Here is a 24,563-nt window from a genome sequence, read left to right as displayed (position 1 = left end):
GCAGGACGCCCCCCTCCCGGCCTAGAGGACGGCTCGCCGCTTCCGCCCGCCCTTTGACCTTTGATCTTCTCCTGGAGTACCGCTTCCGGGGGCGCGCGGAAAGCGGCGCACGTGAGGTTTGGAGCGGTGCGAGTGGTAGCTTTGAGGCCGGGCCTGGGGTGGGGAGTCCGGGTCTCTGTGGGCTGAGCGGTGTGGCCTGTGTCAGTGGCTGCGGAAGGTGTTTGCTGCTTACCGCGCCTCGCTGGACTTTCATTGTACGCTTCCGTAGGTAAAGAGGCGTTCGGTATTTGACAGACAGCTTTAAATGTGATTAATTAGCGATAAGGCAGGTGTTTAGATGGCCCTTGTAATGCTTCAGCGTAGTGAAACGTCAGATACGTTGTGAGTTTTTTGTTTTTCCTCACTGACCGCCTGGGAAGCAGCTATCTGGATTTTTTTCGTAGTTTCTTGGATAATTCAGTCTTACACCTTTTCAGTGTCAGATCTAACAAGAAACAAGTCTAACAGCTGCATGTTTAACTTCTGTTTTGTCATTTGCTCTATAGAAGCGCAGGTATGGCATCCATAGAAGAAAACTTTCCTCGAGGGGGAATCCAGAAGAAGCCCACAGAGACAACAGGAAAAAAACCAAAACCAAAGTTTGAGCAGGATAACTTGTTTGATGTATGTCAAGAGTTCCATTCACTGTCAGAATATGACCTAAAATTCTTCCTGTCCCTTACCTCTATAGTAACCTCTAGAAAAGACTTCTATGAAGAGATAACTGCTGGCATCCTCCTTGCTACTGATCTCTTAAAGATCCCAGCTATCTGATACATGTTGAATGGGATGTCAGGGAAGTGCAGTGAAAATTACCAGAAGATGTTGTACAAGCATCTGATGCGGAGATACTTGCATTGTTCCACTAGAGTTGCTGCATGCAGACAAACTAAATTTGGTCTTCCTCTGTTCCGTGGAGCATGCTGCAGTTTGCTTTTACTGCTTCTCTCTGCTCCTGTGATTCATGGTTTTATAAAAGATTGGACTCAGCTTGAAAGGGGATATTTTAAAAGACTCCCATTAAGGCCTGTAGGAATTAACATGCTTATTTCATTTTTTCTCCAATCTCATGTTTTCATCTAACTTTATTCCTGGCAGTTGAGTTATGCCTTAACATGATGTTCATCTTGTTATCTACTTTTATTCTTTTCCTCTCTACTTATAATTAATTCAGATTCACCATGAAGAACAAACACAGAAAAGAAAAAGGAGCGAAGGGGATCATAGGAAGCAGAAAAAATTCAAGGCAGACAAAAAAGCTCGTGCTAAAGACATTGCTGTTAGTGTTGAACCACTCACAATTCAGGTTTGTGGATAAATGTTTTATTTTGTGTCTCTCCCCCTTAATGACCTTGGTAAAAAAATTTGTGTTTTCCCTCATTAAAACCTGTAACATACAGCAGGAATTCAGGATGTCTACCACACTATTATCACTGACTTGCAAAGGTAACCACTGTGTGCTGTTTTTTCTGTTTTTCCAGGAGCTCTGTGAGGGGATGCTGCTCCTTGGTTGTATAAAAGAGGTAACTGTCTTTGAGCTTGTCATCAGCTTGCCCAATGGACTTACGGGATTTGTTCCAGTCACGCAGATCAGTGACGCCTACAGTGAATTGTTGAGCAAGCAAGTGACCCAAGGGGAGCTGCTGGAGGTGAGACTGGGTCAGGGCTGTGATTTCTGTCTGGGACCTAGAGGTAGGGGAAAATAAGTCAGAATCAAACTGAAGACTTGCTTAGGAGCCTAGTTTCTGGTGTCTTACAGATAGCTGAAGTTTGATTGCCTGCAGCAACTTAGCCGTGGTTAAATATTGCATGAACTTCATAGACAGCCTGTTAAACTTGGATAGATTTGTGCTTTCTTTTTGCTGCTGTAGTTAAATACTGAGCCTTTGCTGTAGGGAGTTAAATGAGGAAGCTAATTAAATGGTTGGAAGATGATGTGAGGATGCCAGTGTCTCACAGACAGCTTGGAGAGAATAGCGTGGTCCTTATAATATTGTTGTGTTTCTGCATACAGAGTCCTGCTGCATAGTGCTAATGTATATTTTCTCTGAGCCCAGCTATTTCAAACTATATTTTCAGTTTCCTGATAATGCAGCTTCTTGGAAAGAAAGAGGATGGAGTAACCTGCTACTCTGTCTATCCAATGTCAGCTCTCCCTAAGTTGTTGTGGAATATGCGATGTGCTGGATGCTAGCCACTTAGTGGTGATGTTTTTCTTTGTCAAAGAGGGTGGTGAGGTTGGTGTCTCACTCTGAAGATGTACTTTGGTCCTCAGCTGCAACATCTTGGCTCTGTGCTGCCTAGTATTTCTATTTAAGTAAAGCTTAGCAGACTTTGCAGTATGTCTCTGCCTCTATATTGAGATTGTGGTGTTTGTGATATTTCCTGCCTTTTATTGTAGTGTTGTCAGAGATCGAGGACTTTCCTATAGGATTTTTATTTCAAAAAACTCATTCAGTAACTGTTTCTGGCCTTCTTGCATGAATTAATGTTGTTGTATTTATACGCCTCCTTACTTTTGGTCATGTTTCTGGACAGGATTTGAATTCTCTCTCAGACCTGTACTCTCCAGGGATGTTGGTCAGATGCGCTGTGACCAGTGTTGAGAAAAGTGCTGATGGACGTCGGAGTATCAAGTTGTCCATCAACCCTAAAAATGTCAACAGGGGTCTGAATGCATCAGCACTAACATCAGGCATGGTATGTGTTCACAGCCTTTCTAGCCTTTTGAGGTGCTTCTTGCAGTGCATGAGTGGAACTCCTCAGTTTGTCCTTGTATGCTATCAGAACAGAACAGGAAGCTGCTGCCTCCAGAGGAATAGACCTGGGAGGAGAGGGCAATATTGGATTTTGGTTATGTTCTTACAGGCTGTCACCCATGAAACCATTCACCTGATTTTTATTTATTAATTTTTTTTATTTGGGCAAATTATGCAGTTACTTCTCTCTGCATAAGTTTGTTTATTTAACAGCCTATCTCTTAGAGGTGCTTGGTTGTTTAATTTTGATGTTTCCAGCTTCATGATTGCAGGTTTGTGTCTGCAGTTAGAGCACCTGCTATAGTTGAGCATTCCATTTTTATTTTCATGCTACTTGTCCATTATCTCCAAACATACATACATAGCTGGACAAGGATAGAGTTCAGACTCCCATTGTCAGGTGAGCTATTGAGTAAGAAAGAATGTTGCGATTGTTCTTTGCTCTGCAAAACTGTTCTCTGGCCTCATGAAATAAGTGAGTACTTGTGTGGTAAATCTCTCCTCAGAGGTGCATTCTCTGCAGATGCAGCTGTTTCTTCACGTTACTGAATTGCAATGCTTCCCTCCCAACAGCTGCTCTCTGGATTTGTGTCTAGTGTAGAAGACCATGGCTACCTCATTGATATTGGAGTCAGAGGGACTCATGCTTTCCTTCCTCATCAGAAAGCCCGAAGTTACATCAAAGCAGTCAAGAAAGGTATGTAGTATTACAGTAAGAGCTGCTGAAGTTAAAATAGATGTGGAGAATGAAAGGGATTGAAGCTCGCTGTATCTGTGGTGTTAGTGCTCCTCAGTGAGCGTTGGGACATGATGGAGTCTTTGCAAATTGTTGAAAACAGCAGTGGCTGATAAGCAAAAAGCCACTAGGTTCCCTGTTTTCTGCCAGGCCATGTTGTTGTTCCAAGCCCTCTGACCCTTGCTGGCTGTAGACCTCACTTTGGTGAGGTCTTTTAGCTTCTTAAAATAGAAGGAACTCTGAAAAAGCTTTGGAGGAAACTACAAAAGGGAACTCCTTAGTGTTCCTGGAAGGGAATTTATGCTGTGGCTTGCCTTTGTAGGGTCTGACTTGAAAATAGGGCAGAGCCTGAACTGCCTCATTGAGGAAGTAAAGAATGAGGGAAGAGTGGTCCATTTGTCTGCTGATCGATCAGAGGTTTCTGCATCCATTGCAACAGAGCAACAGAACTGGACACTCTCTAATCTACTGCCAGGGCTGGTGGTAAAAGCTCGAGTGCAGAAGGTAAGCTGTGTTTTTGTTTGTGGGTTATTTTCTTTTTCATTATTCTTTTTTGGGCCTTCCTGAAGAGATAAAGGTTTAAGTGGACATGGTAGTTGGTAAGCTGGAAAACTCTGGGTTCAGTTACACAAAAAGAGCAGACACTGTTTTCAGCAAGGTGCTCCCGGTGGTTTCACATAAGGTTTGATCTTTGCCATGCTTCTGATACTGTGAGTACAAAGGCTTCGGCCAGGAGATGGCAATAAACCATGGAGAAGAACAGGATGATTTTTTTTCTGTGGTCTATGCCTAGGAAAGTATTCAACACTGTTGCAGTACTCTCAGAGTAAGGACAATATAGGGGAAAATCTGAAGGATTGTTTTTACAAAACTGTAGAAAACAGAGTTGTTAGCAGTTGCCTATTTTGATGTGCTTGTTTAGTGCAAGGTGACTTCTTGTGAAATGTGTGAATTGCTCCCTGTTTCTGAAAACCAATTGACTTCTTAATTATTTTTTTTCAATTATTTTTTTTTCATCTTCACGTATAATTTCCTTCACCCTTCTAGGTGGCTCCACTGGGTATCAGTCTGACCTTTCTGTCTTCCTTCACTGGCATTGTGGATTTCATGCATGTGGACCCAGAGAAATCCACAAATTATTCTCCTAATCAAGTGGTAAGGAAGAAGATGAAACCTGGCTGAAATTATGTTGCTTACAACATCTGTTATCTTCTTCAGCAGCATTTTGAGGAAGGGTGTTTTTCAGTGGAATCTTTTCTGTCTTATCTTTCATTTGAATTACTATCATAGCTGCTTTAGGGCTGTAAAGAGCATAGCCATTCCTGGGGTAAATGGAAGACTTGTTTGGAAAGCATGAGAGACTTGTGAACGGTGGCAAATGAGTTCTGTGGTTGTCTTCTGCTCATTGCATTGATACCAGACTAGGCCATAAACAACGAATGAATGCAACAAAAACCCTGATCTATGGAACTGTTGAAGCTGAGATGTTAAGTGTTCATATGTGAGCAGAGTTCAGGCATCAAACGTAATGTCTAAAAACCACAAGCAATATGACATCCTGCAGTTTGATGTGTATAGTGATGTTATACTGATAACAAACATCATCTTCTAGGTGAAGGCCTGCATCCTCTCTACCCACCCCACCTCCAAGGTGGTGCATCTTACTCTGCGGCAGGCCTTCCTCCACCCTGGAGGATCCCCAAACCAGCTCTCCAATGATCGCATGGGGGCCGTAGTGGAAGAGTCTACAGTGAAGGCTTTCTACAAGCAGTTTGGTGCTGTCTTTGAGCTTGATGATGGCATGCTTGCATTTGCACGAGTAGGTACCGGGGCAGTGAAAGGAACTCCTTCAGAGATCTCTTAGCCTCTTGGGGAAGGAAATTAAGGTTAAGTTTTATTACCTACCTTAGTGTTCTTTGTGAGACAAATTAAAAAAAAAAAAATCAAGATAATGTGGAAGGTGTTGGCCAAATGCAGCCTCCCCTGTTTGGATTGGGATGTGAGTGAGTTGTTGCACAAGAGCTAGTACAAGTTGCTGCCTGAAGGGTGCGTTAGAAGAATGATTTTTGTCAGCTGCTACTATTTCAAGCTAAGGGCCACACAAGTGTTGCCATTTTCCAAACACTGAATTCCCATTTGTTTTTCTAGTTGAAACATCTATCAAAAACCAGAAAATCTTTTAAACCTGCAGCGTTCAAGGCTGGATGTAAGCATAAGTGTCGGATCATTGACTACAGCCTGATGGATGAGATGTGCATAGTATCTCTGAAGCAGTAAGTTTTACAGACTCTTCTAGTAAATTTATTTGAAGGATCAGAAGGGTTTGGTCAGTGTGGAGAGTTTTGTGGAACTGGAATTTGCCATTTGAGGTTTTTAGCTTTTATCTGTATTGTATCATGTCAGGTTGTGTGGATATCACATTGCTCTTATCCTAACTGTAGGAACATATACATACATACATATGTATATACATGTATGTATATATAACATACACATACATAAATATATACATGTATATATATGGTGGGCTATAGCCCAGAGAGATTAAATGACTTCTGTTGTGATCATGTCAGAAGACAGTAACTGAACAAGAAACTGAACCTTGGTCTTCCAAGTCCCAGCCCATTTTGCTTCTCCCTCTTAGTATTTCTATCTGTGGCTTTAGGCAGTGCAGGTTATGGGTTCTCTTTCCATGCAGCCATGCCTGGTGGTTGTCACCAGGAATGGAAACTGGTGAACCTCCCTGACCTTTATCCAGAGTGCTGTCTTGCAAGGTGGGTCGCTTGGGTAAAGCACAAAACTTTGGTGATGTAGAGTGTTGGGTATGTGTGGTATAAAGGATACTTTGGAGAAAGTGAAAAGGAGAGTGAAAAGGATATTGTTTCTTCTTATCCTGGCTTTTTTTCTTTCTTTTTTTTTTTTTTTTAAGTTGCCTGACAGGTCACCTCTTGTTCTCTCTCTTTCCTAGTCAAATTATTGAAGCTCGTTTCCTGCGATACCAAGATATTCACACGGGGGATGTCATGCAGGTGAGCTCCTGAAGCACTGATGCTATGCAGCAGTTATACTTAGAGAAATTATCTAGATAGTGTACATTTTTCTTTCTGCTTAATGTGTATATTCATTCAATTTCTGATCCAGATTTGTGGTAGGTAGAGTAAGAAGAAAAACTAAGGACTTCAATATCAAAGTGTGATACTCATCTTTCTCTGTTTTGTTCAGCTTTTTGTTAATGGTGGCAAGGCAATCACAGTCATTCTTACGTTTGTGTCATGGTTTGTTGGTTGTATCTCTGGAAATAGTTCCAGTTTACCAGAGTTGATAGGAATTCTACAGAAGTAGACTGTTTAGGTTGTAAAACAGCATTATGCAATGTGTAAAATGTGTATTAATTTGGTGTGGGTTAGACTAAGATTTCATTCTATGTAGCTTGTCAAATTTTGTAATAGTATGTGGTGCAGTGTCCAAATTGCTTCTTACCTGTGCGTAGCCTACTTTTCATGCTGAATTTACTGATCATTTTCTCTCTTTTGGTCTCTAGGGCAAAGTAGTGTCTCTGAAACCCATTGGGATGCATGTGAAAGTTGCTGATGGCATTAAAGGGCTTGTGCCATCCATGCATCTTGCTGATGTGATCCTGAAGCAGCCTGAGAAGAAGTACAATGTAGGAGATGAAGTCAGATGTCGGGTGAGAGCTGCTTGAAAGGACCTCCAGCTGCTTTAAATGGCTGTATTTCATTCTGACTACTTAGCTGCTGTGTTGGTTGGAGAACGGCAGAATGCTTTTTGAACCTTGTTTTACTCTGCTTTTGTAGGTATTAGAGTGCAATCCTGCAGAAAAGAAGCTATTCCTTACTTTAAAGAAAACTCTTGTGCAATCAAAGCTTCCAGTCCTCTCCAGTTATGAAGATGCAGAACCAGGTCTGATCACACATGGCTTTGTGGTGTGTGCAAGGGAATTTGGCTGCATTGTGAAGTTCTACAATGATGTCAAAGGTCTGGTACCCAAGAATGAGCTGAGCTCAGAGCCCATATCTTGTCCAGATAAAGTCTTCCATGATGGCCAGGTAATTAATTTACCTATGTCAAGCCTTGTGTGAATGGATGCAAAAGAGAAATCTGCAATTGTGAGTTGGCTTTGATTTGAGTTTTTTCTTGGAGAAACCAAGTATACCAAGAGGTATTCACCTTTCTGTTTGGGTAGTAGTTAGCCTCATCTATTTAAATAGAGCATGAAAAAGAGACAGCTCTTCTTTGACTATCTCACATAGCTTTTTCTTTTTCCCAAGGTGTGTGGTTTCCTTATTTGTTTTTGTTTTGTTTTTGCTATAGGTTGTTAAAGTAATGGTCTTAAAATGTGAGCCCCAGCAGGGAAGACTCTTGCTGTCCTTCAGGTTATCAAGCAGGCCTGTTCCTGAAGGCAGAACTGAGTGTACTCCAAAGAAGAAACAGGAAGTGAAATATCAAATAGGAGAGGTATTGAATTCAATGACTATTCCTTTTTTTGTCTCTAAGTGTTCTCTAAAAAAAATCTGTAATCACTTTGAGCAACTCTGCTTCAAAGAAAAGCTGCTGGAGGTCGGGAACCAGCGTTAAGTATGCATTTCTTATTTTGCAGTCAGATCAAAAACAAGGTCTGTGTTGTCAGAGGTCAGGATAAAGGAAACACAGGACAGTCTTCTAGGAGGTGCCAAATAATACTTTTGCTCCTTGATGAAGTTCTTTTTCTTCTGGGTGCTGTTAATGTTCACTCCAAAAGCAGCTGATTTTGCACTTCAGAGAAATGTTTCTTAAATGCTTGCCTGTTGTATTGTGGAACGAACAGCTTCCAACACCCTATGGATGTTACTGTTGCAGGAACGTGACAGTTGTTTTTAAATTGTGATAAAATGATTCCCTTCACCCTTCAGACAGAAAGTGATAACCAAGAGAGTCTCTGTAGTCTTTGATTTTGCTGGGAACTGGGAATTGCTTTTGTTTTACCATCAGAGCTGGCATGCTTCTGAGGCTCAGTCCTATTGATGTGAGATTGCATGGCTGGGAGGCCTTGTCAAAAACCAGCATTTGGTACCTGTGCATACTTCAAAGGCACTTCAGTTTTTATATCACTCTATTTCTTCTCTTTTCAGATGGTTGATGTGAAAATCTTGAAGAAGAATGAGAATGGGCTCGAGGTTTCTATCTTAGAAGATGGAGATGATGTGATAGCCTGGCTTCCTAGAGTGCACCTCTCTGACTTCGTTGCTAACTCTAAGCTCCTGTGGCATTGCCTTCAAGAGGGAGATGTCTTGCCCAGAGTTATGTGCCTGAGTGACAAGGGGGACCGTATTGTATCCTTTGTTATTTCAACAAATCAAATGATGGTGATGGAGGACAAGAAAAAAGAGAAATCTGTTAAAAATCTGGAGTATCTGCAACAAACAAAATATTTGCTAGTTAATCTGTTGAAGCAGAAATGCCTGTTGATGCTTCAGAGAGCTACTATAATTTGCTGGTTGAGCGATGCTCTGCTGCTGTTAGCATCCCATTGAGATGAGGATTTGGTTGTGAAATTGCTGAGCTTCCCGAACAGCTTCTGGAAATCAGTGTTAATCTTCTCGTAACCTTAGAAAAAATGTTGCAGTTTTTATACCAAAAGGAGGAACTTAAATATTAGGAAGTCTTCAATTCAGCTGGACCAAGCATGCATCATTAATGCTGAGTAACTTAAGAGATAGCGTTTGTTAAATTTTAGTGTAGGGAGATCAATATGACAACTGAAATTGCAGGAATTTGGGCTTCTGTACTGCTTAGTGTGTAAAAAATGCTGTAGCTCAGTGGCTAGCAGCATCGAGAGACTGGCATCAGGCTCCTTTTATTCATCTTCCCGTTTTTCCTAACTGTCTATTCAGATCTTGTGCAGGAAGTCTGCAGTGATGTCTGCTGTACAGGAAGAGCAAGTTGTGAGGAGTTTCTTTGAAATCCAGCCTGGGGTGCTGCTGACTGGTTATGTGAGGAAGGTTATGCCCTTCGGAGTGTTTGTGGAGTTCCCCTTTGGTGTGACAGGACTGGCACCTAAAGTAGTAAGTCGTGCATTCACTTGACTTCAGAAAACAGCATGGGTGTAATCATCAAGAAAGGCTGAAACACAGTTTTTAAGCAAGGCTGGAGGGAGCAGTAGGACTGGGGGTCCTGTGTTTGGACAACTTCCTCACAGTGTGGTAAATGCTGCCCTTATGTTTGCGTTTTAATTCACTTGCCAAATGAAGTAAAGGATATCATTCAATCAGAGATTTCAAGTAACTTCAATAATTCATTTTAATTGATAGCTTTTTGTTAATTTGGCTAATTTCACTTGGTATTTTCATTAAGTCTTAACTGAAACCCTTCTCTCGAAAAGCACTGCCAATGTCTGGCAGTTAGCAGCTGTGTCCAATAATCCTTGCCACTTTGTTTCCTCTGCACAGAGCATGAGTGACAAGTTTGTGACAGACACCAAGGACCACTTTGTGGTGGGACAGACTGTAATTGCAAAGGTGATGAGCATTGATGAGGAGAAGCAGCGTGTGCTCCTCAATCTGAAGGTGTCGGAGTGCAGCTCTGGTGATTCAGCTGCAGAGAGCTTTTCTCTGCTGAATCAATACTTCAAGGAGATGGAGGAAATCAAGAACTTGTTGAGGAGAAGAGGTAAAAGATTGCATATGTTCTGCCAAAGAGGATCTTATCTTAAAAAAAAGGTCTTCAGATGAACAAAAAAGAAAACTTTTTTTTGTAATGAAAGAAGTTCAAGCAGAGATTTGGCTTTTAAGAGGAGCTGTATTCCAGCTGGAATTAGAGCTGTAACAGGACCAAGAATCTCTTTTCACTTGAGTCTGCTAGGTTTCTTACGTTGATTTGGAGTTGAAACTTGAAAAGTGAGGGTATAAGTAGATGAACCTTAAGGCCACTATACCTGAAGAATAATGAAGATGCAGTGGAACCGGTAGATGTGTGTCTCAAAAGAGTCTGTGAAGGTGAAAATGAAACAGGCCAGGGTGAGACTGAATTCTTTGTGGACCAAAGCCTTTTTCCAGCATTGGAGATGTTTCTTTTTTTTTTAGTGTGAAAATTTGTAATTGATTTATGAATCAGTCTAAAAGTAAAGGAACTGGGGCATCTAGTAGCACTAATTTCACAGTTGTATCATACAAATAGTTGTCTGTTTTCTTTGAATCTGGCAGTGGTTAATTTTTTGCACTGCATGCTCTTTCATTATAAGATCCTTAGCATACTGACCCAATTTCTGTGCTCAGTAATCAGATGTTAAACTTCACAGGGCTTATGGATATACGAATATTGTGCCAAGCTCTGAAACTTTTCTAATGTTTAAACAGAGTTGTAAGCATGTAGTTTTTCTTTTTTTTTCTTCTTCTTCTTTTTCTTTTTTTTTTGTAATGGAAAAATGGCTCTTGGAAGAACTGACTCGTGGAAGTCCTGAAGGAGTTTTTCTGTGTGCCTGGGTGAATGGCTGCAATGTACAGCAAAGCAAAACAGTGACTAAACTTGTATTTTTTTTTTTTTCTGGAGTTATCAGATCCTTAATGTCATGAAATTTTCTGCTTTCTTTAGATCATAGAATTTACATGTTTATATTTACTTGTACTTACTTTACAGATCCAGGAACCTAAACTGTGTTTTCTGCTGTGGAGGATATAAATGGATATAAATGTTTGTTTGTGCTGTTGTAAGGAAATATGAAAATATTTTATTAAGAAATTAACTTGCCAATATTTCTTGTCTTTTTCTAGAGGAGTCTGGCTTGGCCCAGAGCTTTTGTGAGCTGGTGCCTGGGAAGGAGCTGCAGCTGGTTGTGCAGGATGTGACAGAGGACGGCTCAGCACTCTTCAGTGGCAGCTGTGTCAGAGGCTGGACTGTAACAGCTACTCGCTACCACTTGGGAGGTAGGGGTCCTTTCTTTGCTTGCTTTGGGTTTCACTCATGTAGTATGAAGCCTCCATCTTGGAATTAGTTATTCAGGAGAGGAATCAACCTGGTAGGGATCTAACCAGAGCAGGGACAACTCAAAGTTTAGTTTACCTTTCTGCTATCTCACTTGAGTAACTTAGTTACAACTAGCAGCTAAGTAGTCTTTTTATCACTGCAGTTTTTACGAGTTAAACTTGATCCAGAGGTGACTGTATGGGGCTGCTGAATCACGGCCTGAACCTCTGATTGATCACCTGAGGCAAGCAATGAGTCAGCCAAGGGAGCACAGATGAAGGCAATTCACCTGTGCTGCAGGAAGGGATAGAGCCTGACTCCACCTCTCCTAGACCCATTTAAGAGCTGACTGCCAGTAGGGGAGGATCTCTTGTGGAGATCCACTCCACCGGAGTTTCCTCTGTGAGCCCAGGATAGGGTGACTGTCCTTTTCTGCTCTAGTATGGTAATTACATAAGCCAAGCTCTCGAATATGCTATATCATCTGTATATTCATTGATGGTACAGATGACCCTTCCTGCCTGCCATGTGCCACAAGCTAAGTTACTCAAAGTTCTTTACTGTCATCAGGAGACAACCTCTTTGTTCTTGTTTGTAGGCAAAAAAGTCGTTCCTGGTGAGAAAGCAAAGGGGCTGGTTCTTCATGTGGATGCCATCGCATCCAAGGTGCACGTTTCTCTTCGAGAAGAACTCTTAAAAAAAAGAGCCAAGCAAGTAGGTGTTCAGTTGTAATGTTTCTGTTCCTGTGTCCCACCCTAAGGGAATAATGAATTTTGAGTGGGGGGAGGCCTTTTCCTTCCTTTAGAGCTGCAGGAGATCGAGTAAAGGGAATCAAAATCTCAGCAAGGGTGTCATTATCTCCATTTCTGTTTAGCGGCTCACAAAGAACTCCCAGCACCCTGCCATCGTGCAGCACGTCGCAGAAGAGTTTGCCATCGTGTCTCTGTTGGACTCAGGCTGGCTGGCAGCTGTCCCCATAGCCTCTCACTTCAATGATACCTTCCGCTTTGACTCAGAAAAAATGAAGGTGGGACAGAGAATCTATGCAACCTTAAAAATGGTGAAGGCAAACGATCTTGGAGTTGTGTTAGCAGTACAAGACCCAACGAAGAAGAATATTTTTGTAAGGGACCGGAAAGAGTCTGAGACAGCCTTAGAGGAGACACTTGCTGCTGCTGTGAAACACTCTCTTTCCCTGGGTGATATCGTTACTGGTACTGTTAAATCTGTCAAACCAACCCATGTCACAGTTGCTATTGATGACAAATTGACAGGTTCAATCCATGCATCCCAGATTCTGGATGAAGTGCCCATACACTCTTTTCCAACGTACACTTTGAAAGCTGGACAGAAGGTGACTGCCCGGGTCATTGGAGGCAGAGATGTGAACACTCACAGGTGGGAAAATAAGCACCTAATATCACTGACATTAGGGGAATGTGAAAGGTCAAATAATGGCTTTAATTCAAATGGTCTAGGCTGTTCTCTTTGTTACCAGATGCTGTTGTGGCTGTCCTTTCTGGAGTAGTGGAGAACCTCAGGAAATCTGCAGTTATATTCTATCTCAGACCCATGTTGCAGTGCATCAACTCTTTCTACCTCTGTCACTGGATTTGTTTTGAGCGTAGATTGCAAGAAGGATGTCTAATCTTTTAAGGTCCAGCAGAAATCTTAAATGCAAGCAGAACTTGGTTCCAGAGATTAAATTTGCTTAAATACTTTGGGTACCTAAATTGCCACTGAAATAGTACTAGGACGGCTAAAACAGAAAGGCCTTTATAGTTTTAAGGAGCTTACAGTTGTTTTTCAGCAGTGCAGAAGGGAGTACAGGTGACTGGGATGTGGTGAAGTAATGAGAAACTTTGATCCTATTTGTATTCTTTAGGTACCTGCCCATCACCCATCCACACTTCACACGGTCTGTTCCAGAGCTCAGCATTCGACCAAGGTAAGTGTTGGTCTTTGTATTGTCTGTACACCCTTTCCAGACCTTGTATCCATGTAGCTTCCCTGTATTGTTACATTCCTTTTGGGAATGAGCTCACCCATTCAGTAGGAAGGAGCTTCACGCACAGTATAGCATAATATCTTGCTCATTTTTTCACCCTAACTTAGATCTGTTAACTGTATGCTGTGAAATGCACACCATGTCCTTTTAATGTCCTTGTGCTGCCAGTCTGAATAGTGGTATGTCCCATCATATTGAAAAGATTTCCCCTCTTAAGCCCGAAGAAATTGTCACACTAACATTAACTTGCCACAGTTTCTTGGGTTTGTAATTCCTATCTGCATTGCTAGGACCAAACTTCCTAACCAGTATCCTCTTTCTTTATTTGTGAACAGTGAAATAGAAGGGAAAGTTGAAACAGTGAGAGATGACACCCGTGAGAAACTTGGACCCTACAACGTTGGGCAGACAGTCACCTGTTTTGTGAGGAAGGTGAGATCAGAGTCTTCCTAAGAAGTGTGCTAGGAGGAGACAGCAGGTGGAGGTAACCCCAGGGGCTTTAGCTTAAACCTATGAACAAACTGACACTACCAAATTCTTAATTAACCACGAGAGTGGCCCTTGCAAAGCATAGTGTCTTATGAGAAGACTAGAGAGAAGGGAAGGTGCAGTTTTCTGTATTTGAGAGAATTAAGTTGACTGGTGGTCTTAAACATGCTGGTTTGTTGCCAGCAGGTGCTTCCTTCCCTGCAATCTAGCAAAACAGCCTTTGATAAATTATTTATGCCACCAGCACTAAGTATGCTCTCTGCTGATCCTTTCTGTGTGCTTGCATGTGAATCACAGCAGCATTAAGAATGGATCTGAAATAACTGTTTTTGTTTGATGCAGGCGCCAAGGCTTAAGTATTCCTTTCTAGCCTTGAAAATTAGTGAGCCCACTGAAGAAGGGATGTCATTCACCAAAGGTCTCATGCTGTTTTTGGCTGTTTACTGTCTTTTCAGTATAATATCCTGAAAAATTGGCTGGAGGTAGAAGTGACCCCTGAGATTCGAGGAAGAGTTCCTCGTCTGCTGCTGTCTCTGAACACCAAGGTAAGAGGCTATTACAGATAAGCTACACAACTTTCTTCTTAGTATGTCTGCAGGTGACTGCCATTAACACTTCTGACATCCATGTGAACTCAGTGCAGTGACATGCCCTTCAGGCATACTGCCCTCAGTGATGAGTACAATGCCTGAAGCTCGTTCAGTCTGGGTTTACTGAGCCACTGGGGGAAAGCTGAGCTATCTGTCATGGGAATGCATCAAAGATGCGTTTGAAAACTTTAAAGCTTCATAGGAGTGTACACAAGTCAATGCTGTGCAAAGCTTCTTTTCTGGTAATAGGTGGAAATCTGTCTTCCCTTTCAGGTCTTAAAACATCCAGAAAAGAACTTCAAAAATGGCCAGGCGTTATCTGCTACAGTGACTGGAACAGATGCCACCGAAACAAACCTCTTCTTGTCACTCACAGGTAAGGTGGAGCCTTAACAACAGGACACAAATAAATATAATGCTTTCCTCAGAATTGGATCTTCACTGACCTCCTCAGTGAAGGAAGCTATTACACTTGAGAGCCGAGCTGTTGCTCCTTGTAAAATGGAGCTAACCCCTTGGACCCCGACCCAGATGCAGCAGTGTGCAAGGCGGGAGGTGTCAAATCTTTAAGGAACTGCTTACCTACTGTCTCAGACAGAAATCCTATCTGAAGCACATAGGAATATATTCCTTTCTGACCACAAAAATGAGGTGGTACATCTGCCAATATCTCTAAGTTATTCTGAATGTTGTAACTGTGCAGTTAAGGATCTCATCTCTGCTCTCATGACGAGCTTGTTGCTGTAGACTGAGAGAGCACAGACTGCACCTTGCCAGAAGCTAGTGGGTTTGGTGTGTGACCTATGCAACTAAAACCAGCCTCACTGGCTCAGTAGCCCTGTTACTTTTGTTACATGCTTTTAGAGTATTATGAGGACTTTTCCTTCCTTTGCCCTTTCCAGGAATTCAGTCACTGGAACCAGGTACCAACACTGTAGGTGTGGTAGCAAAAATGATTCCTCACATTGGTTTGACCATCACTCTGCCAGGTGGGAAGACTGGCAAAGTCAGTATCTTTCACCTAAGCGATAAATACACAGAGAATCCTCTGAGTGACTTCAAAATTGGCAAAGTTGTCAGGTCAGTAACTTTTGTTATTCTTTGTTTTTCGAGCAACAAGGCTTAGAAATATATTCCTATGTGGTGACAGTTTTTTCACTACCATAAGATGATGATAGATCTGTAAGGTTCAGCTAAGATGTAATGCTTACTTTTTGGGTTGTCTGTTTAGAAGAGAAGGCTATAACCTCATATGTGTTTGGCTGAAACATCACTTTTCAGGAATGAGAAAGCCCCTTTTGATTGCCTTCTTGGACTTTCATTTGAGAGAAGATAATCTTCTAGTTAAGCTGATGATGGGGTTGAGGGAGATCAGTTATCCCAACTCTGGTATAGTTCTGTGTGCTATTTGGCAAACCAGTTGCCTTTAATTTGTAATGTTTGAGTAATTGCCTTTCTCTACTGCACAAACTTGTTGGGAATGCTGGAGGGTGAAACAAGTCAAGTAATTCAGCTGTAACAATCGTCAGTTCTTTTATGCGTCTAATAGAGACTAGGTACAGCAAATAGACTTGTTTCAAAATGCCCTTCAGACAGTGTCATGAACTTTTCTGTCATGCTGCTTTGTGTTAGGCAATGACTACTCTAAGGGACAGAGTGTTTTTTTCCATCTGGAGCTTCATTGTACTGGTGAAAATATCTGTTTCCATGTGTGCCTTTATTTAAGGGTAAAAAATAATCCCTTTGTTTCCTCCCTTCATTCTCCTATGCAGATGTTACATCCTCTCCAATGAGAATGGCAAAATCCAGTTATCTCTTCGGCAGTCCAGGTTGGTCTCTTCCCTTCTCCTAGCAGTGAGGAAAAAACCATGTGAAATCCAGTTACTGTTGCTTTGTATGGTTCATTGTGAAGTGTTCAGAAGACAAGAGCTAGATTTATTTATTTTCTGTAAAGGATGAGTCTTGTTTCCTGTATATCAACAAGGCTGCAATGTCTGACATTTAATGTAGAGCTGATAAAAAGTGTTCAGGTGGCATTTTTATTTCTCACTGTTTATAGATTTGATTTGACAACTATTTTTGTTTAGGAAGAAAGAAAAAGTTCCTTCCTAGAATTTGCAATTCAAAATATGTTACTTTCAGTGTTCAGCTGCATTTTAACCATTTTGGGTAAAGAACAGAGTGTGCTAAATGCCTTCTTTAAAAACTGAGTCTCTTGTGTTGTCTTCTCTGTACAACAAAAGTATGCAAACTCTGTTGGAGTGAACTATCTTAAAAACAAAGCAGGAGAGGAAAAAAAAAAAAAACAACCACGGCCATTCTTGCACAAAACTTCAGACAGCATTTTGCATTTTACATTTTTTTTTAGTGTCAGAGTAAGCCATGCTGATCTATTCATAGAATTACAGAATATCCTGAGATGGAAGTGGCCCACTAGGATTATTGCATCCAGCTTCTGGCTCCACATAAGACCTCCCAAAATTCAAATTCTGTGTCCTCGAATGTTGTCCAAACAGTGCTGCTGTCAGCTTGGTGCTGTGACTGCTGCCCTGAAGAGCCTGTTCTGGTGCCTGACCACCTCTGAGTGAGGAGCCTTTCTCTGCTCCCAGCCTGACCTCTCTTGGCCCAGCTTCATACCATTCCTTTCGGTTCTGTTCCTGTCACCAGAGAGCAGAGATCAATGCCTGCTCCTTTTCTCCCCCGAAGGAAGTTGAACAAACCAACTGACCTGGGTGCTCCTCATACATCCTGCCCTGTAGACCCTTCATTATCTTTGTTGCCCTCCTTTGGACATTCTGTTACAGTTTTATATCCTATTTAAATTGTGGTGCCCCAAATTTGTTCTGTTTGACTCTATCTAGAGCACCACATCTGCTCTCTAATGCTATGTGTAACGTGGCAAAGATGCAGATAGCCAATTAGTGCATTTGAATTAAGTGAAAGATGTTTCTCTGGTATGTTTTCCAGAACATACTAGCTGTTCTTAATGCCGATTTCTTTGCTTAATACCTAGAGCAGAATGTGGTACTCTCAAATGAATGAGTGCTTTACTTTCTTACCTCTCTTTTCTTCTAGATTAAACCCCAAGAACAGCAGCAAAGTGGAGGATGCTGAAATAACAAGTATTAAGGATGTTAAAAAAGGCCAGCTATTGAGAGGCTATGTCAAATCAGTTACTCCGTCAGGTGTATTCTTTGGGTGAGTAGCAAAATAAAAATATACTGGGAAGTGAGGGGTCTTGGCAAACTCTGTATGTACGGTTCTGGAGTCTTTAAGGGGGTGTCACATGTAGTTTTATGTTGCAAAATGACATTCTGATTTCTGAGATTAAATTTATTGCTACATTCCTGAGCCTGTGAAATTGAAATATGGAAAACTTGAGTGATACTATACAGAACTTGTGGTTCTACAGATAGAATCATTTTGCTTTTTCTCTTCTGTTATTGACCATTTATTTACGTGTTTTCTTTTCAGCTTGTCTGCTTCTCTTCTGGGCCGAATTCTTTTCCAGAATGTTTCCCCTTACTTTGTACAGAAACACTGCTTATATGAGAAATACCTGCCAGAGGGAAAGCTGCTCACTGCCAAGGTCCTTGAGTAAGTCCAAGATTCTTGAAAAAGGGCTCTTAATTAGTAGGAGGGAGATGAGGTAGGAAGTGGGAATAGAAGGAGGAACAGTAAAATGTCAGAAGATTATTGGGAGTAGCTCAGATAATTGCAGTCATCTTAAATGTTTTTATGATTATTTTCTTCTCTCTCATTGCTCCTGGCAACGCTCTGAAGTGTAAATAAAACCGAAAATCATGTTGAGCTCTCTCTCCTGCCTGAGGACACTGAGATGCCAAGCGTCCTGCCTGAATCCCTAGGCTTACCACGCTATGGTGCAGAGGAAGAGAAAAGAGAGGAAGAGAAAAGAGAAGAAGATAACAAGGAGAAGAAGGAAAAGGTTAAGAGGAAGAGAAAACAGAGAAGAATGAATTCTGAGAGTGAGCAGGTATGGATGTGATTGCTCAGAATATGCTAAAGGACTTATTTGGCCCAGATAATGACTGAAGATCCTCTGGGGTCGGGAATTCGAGTAGGGGAAAAAAATTATTAAATTTCATTGGAGATCTGTAAAGATGAGAAACTTTACAGTTTGGAGTTTACTGGAGTTTACTGAATAAGCAGCCCATCCATGTTGCTTGTGTGAGCTGTAATATTGATTTTGCCATAGGTGAGCATGATTTTATTCATTTGTTTCCATTCTATGAGAGCACAGTGGGGGAAGTTGTGCCAGGGCACTGTCCTTTCTCTGCCGCCAGACTCATTACTGTGGCTTCAGAATTGTCTGTAAGACTATTGTCTGTAAGACTCCAGCTGTCTTCGTTCACCATGTGCTCATTTCCTCCATTGCAGGAAGCAAAGCCAAAAAAAAGGAAGCTTTCTCCAGCAGATGAAAATGACAGTGGAATTGAAGTGTATTATCGGGAAGAAGAGGATGGTGACCAGGAGGGAGAGGCAGCTGAGGAGAAATCTAAGGTGAGAAGTTGGAAGGAGTACATGAATTGGAAACAACATTGCAGCTCTATGGTGATGTATCAGTTCTAACTGGGATGACAGTAACTGTCATTGCCAGAGATACAAGGGCACAGTTTGTCAGCTGTGAATGGTGCAAGATGTGTACTGGGTTTGATTTACAGCAAAGGTGACCAGAGCAATGTTTTTCTGGTGAGCTGTTTGCAAGTGGGAGAAGCCAATGGTAGGCTGTCACAGTAGGCCTACCAAACAACCAGCATCTGTCTCTGATTTCAGTGTAAAATCTTAAGATTAAAACCTAGAATGTGCTCTGTTTTCCTCCAAGCAGATAAAGAAATGTGGTGAATTTCCCAGGCTGCAAGTTTCCACAGGCTTCACCTGGGATGAGGACATAAATGCAGTGGAAGTGCCTGTACTGAATCAGAAGGAAGAGAGCTCAGAGAGTGAGGAGGAGGAGGAAAATCTGCAGTCTAAGGTACTGTGTGCTGGTATCACCTGCACAGGAGGCGCCACATGGTGGCCATCACGTGTTGTCTTGATACTTGCATGTCTGATTGTCTGGGAGCAAAGCCTCTTAACCCAAAGGATGATCTCTGGTGACTAATACAGAAATTTCTTAACTACACCAAGTGCTGGGTTTAGCAGCAGGTAATCTCTGAAGTGGAGAAGAGAAATAGAGATTCTCACATAGACATGTAAAAAAAAAAAAAAAAAAAATTATGATCAAAGACTTTAATGAAGTTAAAATACTTGTTCTTGATTTCATCTTTTTTTATAATATTGCTCTAAATTTAGAGGAAAGCCTGGAGATGGAAAATGTTGTCAAATTACAGCCCTCTTAGAATACAAAAAAATGCTTCTTTATACTGTGATTAAGATTATTTTTTTTTTTAGGAGGCTGTTTCAGTATAAGCAATCCAGCAAAATTGGAAACAAGCTCAAAAATGCTTTCATATTTACTCTTCAGGATTTCCTGTCCCTCAAAACTTACCTCTTCAGAGGCTACAAATGGCAAATACTTTGCCTAAGGCGTAGTTGCCTTGTACTGAGAACTATGCTGTCGTTTATTTCTAGTTTAGACCTGAGTCACCCTGGTGATCCAGCAACATACCCCAGACTTGCACAATTTCTCCCCATATGTCCTGGATCTTTAGAGTGGAAGATTGTGGCGAATGCCAGCCTGAGGGGTTGAGGTTAAAGAAGAAAAGCAAGGGTGAATGTGAAAGTGTGGATCCTGCAGTTGGGATGCAAGGCTAATGAAGCACTTTCAGCCCTTGATGTATTTCATTAAAAGAAATCAGATTTAATGTAGCTCTTCTTTTTTTGAAGCTATGAACTATGTTTGTGTGGAGGGTAAGGGTGTCGTTCTCCTCCTCCCTGAAAAAATTGGCCCCTTTTCTTGAGAAACCTGCCTAGCCTTGGACGTATTGGGGTCTGTGCTTTAGCTGAGCCTGCCTATTCTGACATACAGTATCTATTCTTTCCTAATCCTTCATCAAAAGAAACAAACAAAGAAGGAGAAGGAGCTGGAGAAGCAGAAGAAGGAGAAAGAGCTATGCAAATTAGAGGCAGCCCTGATGGACCCGAGTCGTCAGCCCCAATCAGCAGATGATTTTGACCGTCTGGTGCTCAGTAGTCCCAACAGCTCCATCCTCTGGCTGCAGTACATGGCTTTCCACCTCCAGGCTACTGAGATTGAGAAGGCCAGAGCTGTGGCAGAGAGAGCACTTAAAACAATCTGTTTCAGGTAATAGTGGAGCTTTGCCTTTCTTTGCCGCACAGAATAATTAATGGCACATTAATGGTGCTGGGAGAAGAACGCTGGTAGCGCCATCAGTGTGTTGTGTGCATGTGAAGTGGGAAGCTCTGTTTCAGCGAGCTCAGAGGAATTAAATGGTAGCAATTGTCGGCTGGCCCTTTGAAGGTATGATGTGAGTCACTACGCTTGGCCTGCAGCTGGATTGCTGCAGCTTGTGGGTACAGTAGCTCCCCAGGGTATCACTGAGTACACAGACGTACCTCTGAGCAGTTGGAAGGGTTTGGAAAAGTGTAATGCTGTTTGTGATGTCCATAAATGAAGTGATGAAATAAACTGTGAAACTTGCATTACCCATTCCATAGGGCTACACCCTTGGGTATTAAAGCATCTCCACAGCATGGTGAAGTTCATTGTGTTTTCTTGAATTATCTTTGTGGTTTTTAGTTACAAACAACAGTGATCAAAAGTTGTAGGATGAAACAACTGCTGTGCTTATTCTAAGAGTGGTTTTTCACTTGTCTTGATAACGTGATGCAAGTCAGCAAGTCTTCGGGTGGCTTGCAAAAAGCTGATGTAGGCTGATAAAAGGCTGTATGTTCTTGTTCGTATCTGCTTTAAGGGAAGAACAAGAGAAGCTGAATGTCTGGGTTGCTCTTCTAAACTTGGAGAACATGTATGGCACTGAGGAGACACTGATGAAGGTCTTTGAGAGAGCTGTTCAGTACAATGAACCTCTGAAAGTCTTCCAGCATCTGTGTGATATCTATGCCAATTCTGAGAAGTACAAGGTGAGATTGTGCAAGCACTTACCGGGCAACTATCCTGTTCTGTCATGTCAGCAAACCACCAGCCCTGGCTGCGTAAGCTTCTGGTTCTCTGATGTTAGCCCTGTCCTGTTCCTAGCTGGGATTAATAGTTGTTGTTGGTATCAGATGAAGAACTATTGGTACTTACTTCTCACAAATGTTCAGAGGCACCTGGGCCAGGAACAAGAGTTTCATGAGCGAGGGTTTAATGAGCTATAGGGCTCTGTTATGAATCCGTGTGATCTAACCCAACTTTGCCATTCCAGCAAGCAGAAGAATTGTATCACACAATGCTGAGGCGTTTCCGTCAGGAAAAATCAGTGTGGCTGAAGTATGCCTCTTTCCTCTTGAAGCAAGGCCAGACTGAAGCTACACACAGGCTTTTGGAGCGTGCTCTCAAGGCTCTGCCCACCAAAGAACGTAAGCACTCATTGCCAATCATCACTTGCACTATGCATTTATAGGTCTCCAGTAGATGGGCTGCCTTCTGCATGTGTCTGCATGTGGCAGTGATTATAATAAGTGAAAACTGCAGCCAGACAGTGTTGAATCTGCTTTCCTTGACTGTAAGGGGAGGGGAAATTTCAGCCTGGATAACAACAGTAAAGCCTGTTGTAAAACAAACAAAAGTTAAATTGCAGCTCCTTCACTCTGACCCTCCACCTTGGACCAGAATCACTTTACACTCATCTCTGAACAGAGATGATGCTGTCTCTGTGCTTGCCATTTCTGTGTAATTATAACTCAATTTGTGTCCCTTCATAGGAAAGAGGGCTGCTGTGATCCCCTAACATGTCATTACTTGTTCCAGATGTGGATGTCATTTCAAGGTTTGCACAGTTGGAGTTCCGTTTTGGTGACCCAGAACATGCCAAGGCCCTTTTTGAGAGCACCCTCAACAGCTACCCAAAGCGAACAGATATCTGGTCCATCTACATGGACATCATGATCAAACAAGGCAGCCAGAAGGAAGTACGGTGAGTTGTGCTGTAGGTGGCTGGGAAAAAGGACAGGATAGTGCTTAGGGAAACACCTGAAGAGAGCACAAGTGGTACTGCCGAGGGCCTCCCAGAGCAAAGGAAAATCTGTATCTCATAGGGAAAGAAAACAGCAAAAGCTTGTCCTCCCCAAGTCTGGGAAGACTCCAAGGAGATCTGCATGGCAGTTAGTAATTAATAGTAAGGAGTGACCTGCAGAGCAAAAACTAGAGGGCTTTCAGTAAGGTTCAGCCCTTTTATCTCTTGTAGCGTGAAACTAAGGAGAATGGTCTCTTTTTTGCTGAGATGACAAAAGGGAGTTCAGCTTCTCACACTGTAGATCCAGCTGCAGGCATTTCATGAACGTCGGGTCAAATACAATGGCTGGATCTTTGTGTAAACTGTCTAATGAAGAAGGCTTCCGTTTTGAGGCTATCACCAGTTCTCATGAACCTCTTTCTTGAGGCATTTAGGTTGTGTCTCCTATGAGTTTCTGTGCTTTGCTCAATGTACAGGGCTTGTGTTGAGTGCTGTCACCAACATAGCAATCTGAATCACTTCGGTTTCTTGCAGGGACATCTTTGAGAGGGTAATACACCTGAACTTAGCACCAAAGAAGATGAAATTCTTCTTTAAGCGCTACCTGGATTATGAAAAGAAATATGGTACAACAGAAACTGTCATGGCTGTTAAGACAGCAGCACTGGAGTATGTAGAGGCCAAGAGTTCCCTCGCTGACACCTAAACACAGCACAAGTAAAAGCAGAGAGATTCCACTCTCCATTGCAAAGTGGGAACTGAGAGGTGTGGAGTTTCCATGGACAGTGAATTTCTGAAGAGTGTTGGTCTTATGACCAAACTGAAGTAGAAAGATCAAAGAATCTAAAGCTTACAGATGTTTGCAGCTTTGTCTGAATGTTACAAATAATCTTTGTCTGTTGATGACTAAAGACAGTTTTATGTACAGATTGTTTTATAATCAATATAAACATCGCTCCTACCTGGTCTGCATTCCTATGGAAATGGTGCTGTTGTGGTTCACTGCGTTTAGGTACAGCGTGCTAATGATTTCTTTCTCCGGCAAGATAGCAGAGAAGAATCTTGCCTTTCACTTTTTTTGATACCTTGATTAACCTGAAGTTCTTTCATGCTTCTAACAATTGACAGAGCAATGTGGAATTGTGGTGTGGATGAGGTTGGGAGTGACTGCTGGAAATTATCTGGTTCAAACCCTTGCTCAAAGCAGGGTCAGCTAGAGTAGGTTGCCTGGGGCTGCATCCAGTTCCAAGGATGGAGATGCCACAGACTCTCTGGCAACCTGTTCTGGTGTTTGACTGTGTTCACAGATTAAAAAAAAAGGAAAAAGTAAAATGAGGGTATTTTCTTACATTTAAATAGAATATCTTGCATTTCAATATGTGCCCATTTTCTCTTGTACTGTCCCAGAGCACCACTAAAAATAGTCTGGTTCTACTTTTTTTTTTTTTTATGCTCTCCTGACAAGTATTTACACACATGGATAAGATCTGGCTTGAACCTTTTCTTCTTCAGGCTGAAGGCTCCAGCTCTCAGCCTCTGTTTGTATGATGTATGCTCTCTAGTCCTGTTGCCATCTTCCTGTTCCTTTGGAGGATTCACTCTGGTAAGCCCAGTGACTGCTTCTCTGTATCGGGGAACCCAGCACTGGACACATCACCCCAGATGACTCACCATGGCAGACTGGAAGTGAAGAATTACCTCATTTAGCCTTCAGATAAGGTCTTTCCTAATATATCCCAGGATGTTCTTGGCCTTTTAGGCTGAAAAAACTTGTACTTTCAAAGCATACAATGTCCAATTACAAAGGATCCCACGATAACAACCATCCTGTAACAAATTGCCAGTGTCTGATGACAGGAAAAAGTCAGTGATTTTCAGTACTGG

The 24,563-nt window shown here is 42.0% G+C and overlaps 2 protein-coding genes across 6 annotated transcripts in view; one reads left to right on the top strand and one right to left on the bottom strand.

Annotated features, from left to right (window-relative positions):
* The window catches only part of ATP5MK (ATP synthase membrane subunit k), a 426,737-nt gene that overhangs the window by 3,345 nt on the left and 398,829 nt on the right, over positions 1-24,563 (bottom strand). The window lies entirely within an intron of this gene.
* Positions 4-23,663, top strand: PDCD11 (programmed cell death 11). Of its 5 annotated transcripts, none has more exons than XM_052677849.1 (36): positions 4-116; positions 546-663; positions 1,214-1,345; positions 1,521-1,688; positions 2,578-2,739; positions 3,372-3,495; positions 3,857-4,038; positions 4,582-4,689; positions 5,147-5,353; positions 5,683-5,807; positions 6,503-6,563; positions 7,076-7,222; positions 7,350-7,601; positions 7,867-8,010; positions 8,664-8,864; positions 9,426-9,596; positions 9,981-10,200; positions 11,301-11,453; positions 12,092-12,207; positions 12,368-12,891; positions 13,379-13,441; positions 13,837-13,933; positions 14,446-14,535; positions 14,854-14,956; positions 15,483-15,660; positions 16,353-16,409; positions 17,656-17,778; positions 18,055-18,177; positions 18,364-18,574; positions 18,979-19,101; positions 19,427-19,573; positions 20,601-20,845; positions 21,477-21,645; positions 21,930-22,083; positions 22,475-22,640; positions 23,214-23,663. In XM_052677849.1, the coding sequence occupies exons 2-36, from the start codon at positions 556-558 to the stop codon at positions 23,383-23,385; spliced, it is 5,526 nt and encodes a 1,841-aa protein (XP_052533809.1). In that variant the 5' UTR covers positions 4-116; positions 546-555; the 3' UTR covers positions 23,386-23,663. The 5 variants fall into 5 exon arrangements, with proteins under 5 accessions (XP_052533809.1, XP_052533810.1, XP_052533811.1 ...); XM_052677850.1 differs by having other exon boundaries at positions 64-126; XM_052677851.1 differs by lacking the exon at positions 4-116 and adding an exon at positions 141-264.

This window comes from Tympanuchus pallidicinctus, unplaced genomic scaffold (assembly GCF_026119805.1).
Source record: "Tympanuchus pallidicinctus isolate F22 unplaced genomic scaffold, pur_lepc_1.0 scaffold16, whole genome shotgun sequence".
NCBI classification, from domain to species: Eukaryota; Metazoa; Chordata; class Aves; order Galliformes; family Phasianidae; genus Tympanuchus; species Tympanuchus pallidicinctus.
Note: the sequence above shows the minus strand (reverse complement) of the source record. Positions and strands in the feature narration are given on the sequence as shown.

What these genes read in the sequence shown, in the direction of transcription:
- PDCD11 (XM_052677849.1), top strand. Translation starts at nt 556, where the DNA reads ATGGCATCCATAGAAGAAAACTTTCCTCGAGGGGGAATCCAGAAGAAG. An exon ending in TGCATAGTATCTCTGAAGCA is followed by an intron (nt 5,808 to 6,502) that starts GTAAGTTTTACA and finishes TCTCTTTCCTAG; the next exon opens with TCAAATTATTGAAGCTCGTT. An exon ending in CTCACTGCCAAGGTCCTTGA is followed by an intron (nt 18,178 to 18,363) that starts GTAAGTCCAAGA and finishes AACGCTCTGAAG; the next exon opens with TGTAAATAAAACCGAAAATC.